This window comes from Pundamilia nyererei, unplaced genomic scaffold (assembly GCF_000239375.1).
Source record: "Pundamilia nyererei isolate P.nyererei 1_Seehausen unplaced genomic scaffold, PunNye1.0 scaffold02317, whole genome shotgun sequence".
Taxonomy (NCBI): Eukaryota; Metazoa; Chordata; class Actinopteri; order Cichliformes; family Cichlidae; genus Pundamilia; species Pundamilia nyererei.
Genome location: NW_005189718.1, coordinates 1,634 through 6,218, shown reverse-complemented (window position 1 = coordinate 6,218; position 4,585 = coordinate 1,634). Strand labels below are relative to the sequence as shown.

Here is a 4,585-nt window from a genome sequence, read left to right as displayed (position 1 = left end):
AAATGACAATGCAGCACAACCCAACCTTAAGAACTTAATTATTAACATTACATATGCAAACAAACAAAAAGAAAAGAATGATGATGAATGGAGGCTAGATGGAATCAGTGAATAACCATCTAAAAATCTACATGCTTTCCAGTTAACTTACAAACATAAAGTCCGGGGGCACAATCGGCCCGGCAAAGACTCCAAACTGGCCAACTGGGTGGCTTTGGAAAATGAGAAGGAGGGCATACATTTTTGGACTTTCAACTGTATTAAGTTTTACAGCTTTTCCTCCTGATAAACACCTCCCCCACGGCCATTCATACTATGCCAAAGTAATAAAGTAATAAAGTGTGGTTAAACTTCTTATTACTGACAGAAAGGGAAGTTTTACTCGTTCAGCCCGCTCAAGACCAAAGTGGGTTGTTTGTGGCCCACAATGTAAAAGGAGTTTGACATCCCAGGCTTGCATCCTTACTAACAATAAAGAGAGATTAACTTCTATTTTTTTAATCTGTATGTGTTGTATTCATTTTTTAATACACCAAAATAACCATCAAAACAAAGACCTTAATCTTATAAACCTGTGACTAGCATTTACTAGTGTCCATTTAGGCCCTTTTAACTGCTGACATGGTAGCATACAGACAGCACTCCAACTAAATTGTCTTGAACAAAAGCCAGATGGCTCTGCTTTTATGAAAAACCTTATTAAGTTCAATTAAAACTCCAAGACCCCCACCTCTCCCCAGTCATTCAGCTGATTGTGGGACAGGTCGAGCTCTACCACGTGGGCGCAGGAAGCAGCGATGTCTTGCCTGTCGCCGGCTTTACTGATTCCACTGTCATTCAGAACCAGTGCGCTGGGCAAGAAGAGGCGATCTGCAAACAGGAAACTCGAGTCAGTTCAGAGCCTCATTCACAGCTCAACACTCCAAATAAAAAGGCAGATATGCCGGGCTGAACTTATCACAAGTGATACACTGCTCACGTGGCATCATCACAGCCCTGAAATAGCTCGCTCTGTCATCTCTCACCTTTGACAGGGGATCCTGGAGGCCTGGGCAGAACAACCACTCCTACGCCTTGGCCATAGGGGAAATTCTCAGGGTTATACTTCTCACTGAGGACTTGAACAAAGGTGCGCACCTCATCTTCATCAGAGGACTCCATGGCTCAAGTCCTGAACAGGTATCCATGTAAGAGACCAAAGGGGAAAAAAAAGACGCTTTTAAGATATGCTATGGAAACATGACAATTACATCAGGACTCTACTCTGGACATTTGTCATTCAAAGCCCACATATGCAAAACAAATTGAGTGAGCATTTTCAGAAACATGACAACAGTGGAACCAGGTGAACTAGTACCACCAGCAAAACTATTAGAACTATAGTGGCAGCTTCCCTGAAGCATTTTAGAGTTTCAAGTATTTTGTACACAAAAAAAAAAATCACCTTTCTATCACCTATAACAGGGGTGGGGGAACTACAGGCCTCAAGGGCTGGTGTCCTGCAGGTTTTAGATAACACCCTGGGTCAGCACACCCGAATCCAATGATTAGTTCATTGCCAGGCCTCTGGAGAACTTCAAGACATATTGAGGAGGTAATTTAGCGATTTAAATCAGCTGTGGGAGTTCCCCACCCCTTACCTATAGGTATTAGTGGCCTGTAGCTAACAGGAAAGCCATGTGCAGTGGTGGGCAATTAATTTTCTCCACAAGTTCACATGAGAATCTGAAAATGTTGTGCAAGGTTTCACCAATAAGTTCAGAAAGAGATGAAATTAAATACTGAGTTTACCTAATTGGTGCCGCCTTCCACAGCACTCCCAGTTTCTCATGTGGACCCTTGGGGAAAATTGCCTATGCTTGGTGGACGTGCTTTAAGCCTGCTGTCTTTTAAATGGTCACCAGGGGGCGATAGCAGTGGTTCCACAGTCATTGTTCCACCTCAGTAAGCACTTTACTGACAAGTTCACAGATCAATCACTAATTTCGGCTCATATTGAATAAAAAAAATCAGTTCTACTTTGTAATTGCATGTGATTCGAAAGCTCAAATTAGATTTCTTGAATCTTTGCAGAGCCTGTAGACAAGTGGCTGACACCACGCCGAAATGTAGTTACAACAGAGTTTCATAAGGGTATATAATTATGACGTACCTATGGTGTAGATTTAGCACATAAGGATTACTCGGGGTATGAACATTGATTAATCACTTGTGATTGCTCCAAATCCTGTTATGGCCAACTAGTGCCTGTGCATGGCATTTTCCCCATAGTATTGGGTTGTCCTTCATTCAAAGTGCTAAACAAAGGGACACAAATGTGCTACCACTGACTTCCACTTTAACCACCTCAAACTTTAGTCCTGCTCCTCCTGCTGGCTGACACTTCTTGTCTATGTTTTACCTTTTTCTGTGCACGTGTTAAAAGATAAAAATAAAAAAAAGGTCTAAAAATAACCCACGAACATCACAGAATAACCTACAAGTCACAGACAGCTGAAACGTGAGAGGCACAGCAGCACTGAGGAGAGCAGGTGCACAGCTGTCAGCAAAGCCACCTGTTCCTACTGAAACCCATTTTCTGCTATGATTACAATTTCTGTTGCCATTTTTGCTGTAAAATGATTAATCTGATGAGTAATTGTTTAACTCAATCCAGAGAAAATGTAGCTTTTTCAATGTGTGGATTGGTTTAGAATCCATAGACAAAAAACCCCTCCATGGAAGGCTCAATAACTGGTAATCATACATCACAATAACATACATTCTCGACCCTGCCTGTCCACCTTGCACTCAACAGCCTCACTTTAACCCCGATCAGCCCTATCAGTTTCAGACAAACGGAGTCTGATCATCTTAAACTGAGCCCACCTGAAGTGTGTTTGTCAAAAGACTGAGTGTTTCATCCGGACTCTGTCTGATGTTTCTGTCATAGATCGTTTCTCATTACACAGATCCCACCTGATTCTTACCTCTGATGTAGCAGAGACCAAAGGAAAGATTGTTTTCAACACCACATCAGATCACATGCCTCGGTCCCTGCTGTGAGAAAATGACGAGAAACATAAGCAGGGAAAACTTATTTTTAAGCTTGCAGCCGTAAAATAGCCAGAATATGTGAAAAAAAAATGCAAAGAAAGACAGAGTTGACACCACATCAAAGGTGGTGAAACTTGCATTTATGTGACAAACAAAGGAAAGGTAAGCTGACAGTTGGGTGCTTGAGACGAAAACAACTGTTTATGTGGTATAACTGGGGAGCAGCCAAGCCCTGAAGCCATGCACTGAAATGAAAAAGTTCTAATGGACATATGTCATGACTAACCTGAGGTCATTGTTTTGTACAGTTTAAACACACACTTTTAAACCCCTGTTATAATTTGTTACTTTTTTCTGGAATCTTTTTGTTTCAAATGTTTTTTCAGCACCATTTGCTCAGTTCGGCGTACATAATGGGCAGGAAGTTAGATTTTGTAATGTATAAAAAGTTAAACATTATCAGCTGCTCGCTACTGCTCACAGCGGTGAAGTTCAACCTGCAATGCTACGAAACTGTCAATAAAGATGACGTTTTTCAGGAAATAACAAACAACGAAATGGATTAATGCTACCCGAAATGAACGTCAACCCACAAAGAGTCATAAAAAGGTCAAAAGTCTTACTGTAAACCTTGCACACAGTTGCTGATACGCGAAGCTATTTTAAACAGATATATTTTTAACAGGGTCCGGGGAAACGGTGTTACAGTCAGATAACGAGCGTCGCTTCGTGGGGTGGGGGGCTGACTGCTCAGACGGAGGCCTAGCTGTATGATGTCGCTAGCTTAAGGATAATAAACTGGAAGCTGAGATTGTAACAGTGCAACCTGGTGTGTTTGAACATTTTAGCACAGCACGAGCCAACGACACTACTGCCTACCTCCAAAAAGCGTTCAACACGTTGGCTGTAAATTCAAATCGGTAAAAACATTTCTTTGAGTGTTGGATCAAACTCACTATCTGGGCCTCCAAACTTAGCGACACGGGTCACTGCGCGTGCTCCATTTGGCACCTGATACGGTACATTTTTGAGAGTGCAGAACTCACCTTTGGCAGAACCCCCCTCTGCGGTTGGGTTGTTTTTGTTGTTCTTCGGTTAGTTGACAGCTTAAACCACGCCCACTCTACCGGAAGTTACGTAGTTTAAATATCTGTTTTTTTTCCTCTCGTCTTCATACGAGAATTGCTTCATATTGGGTTATTTTCTTTAAAACGGAACGGAGCTAAGAATACATGCTAAGTATTAACTTATTATTATTTTATTTTATTTATTTTTTAGCGAGTCTTTTTTTACGATTTTTTTTGTAGCTGGTTACTTTAACGGACAATTTTTTTTGTTTACTGATTACGGGCAGTTTTTTAAAAGCTGAGTTCAATTACTCCCACGCCTGGTTATAGCCCGACCTTGTTGAATCAAGGAAGCCAGTTTGACGAAGTTGCAGCCTCTCTGAAAGGGTAACAGATCTATTTCTAAGGCTTTGGGACTCCAGTGAAGCACTGTGAGAACCCCAAAAGTTGATTCTGTTTATCTGGACGTCCATATGAACAGA

At 41.5% G+C, this 4,585-nt stretch overlaps 1 protein-coding gene across 3 annotated transcripts; it reads right to left on the bottom strand.

The window, feature by feature from the left end:
• Positions 1–694: 694 nt before the first annotated feature.
• On the bottom strand, positions 695–4,148 carry LOC102194131 (tubulin-specific chaperone cofactor E-like protein). Of its 3 annotated transcripts, none has more exons than XM_005755634.2 (4): positions 4,083–4,148; positions 2,970–3,039; positions 1,026–1,171; positions 695–870 (listed from the first exon to the last, which is right to left on the bottom strand). In XM_005755634.2, the coding sequence occupies exons 3-4, from the start codon at positions 1,159–1,161 to the stop codon at positions 710–712; spliced, it is 297 nt and encodes a 98-aa protein (XP_005755691.1). In that variant the 5' UTR covers positions 1,162–1,171; positions 2,970–3,039; positions 4,083–4,148; the 3' UTR covers positions 695–709. The 3 variants fall into 3 exon arrangements, with proteins under 3 accessions (XP_005755691.1, XP_005755693.1, XP_005755692.1); XM_005755636.2 differs by having other exon boundaries at positions 2,970–3,036; XM_005755635.2 differs by lacking the exon at positions 4,083–4,148 and adding an exon at positions 3,993–4,076.
• Positions 4,149–4,585: the final 437 nt, after the last annotated feature.

Coding starts and splice junctions, on each gene's coding strand:
- LOC102194131 (XM_005755634.2), bottom strand. CDS start 1,161: ATGGAGTCCTCTGATGAAGATGAGGTGCGCACCTTTGTTCAAGTCCTC. Junction 871..1,025: donor TCCAGGATCCCCTGTCAAAG/GTGAGAGATGAC, acceptor TCCTGTTTGCAG/ATCGCCTCTTCTTGCCCAGC.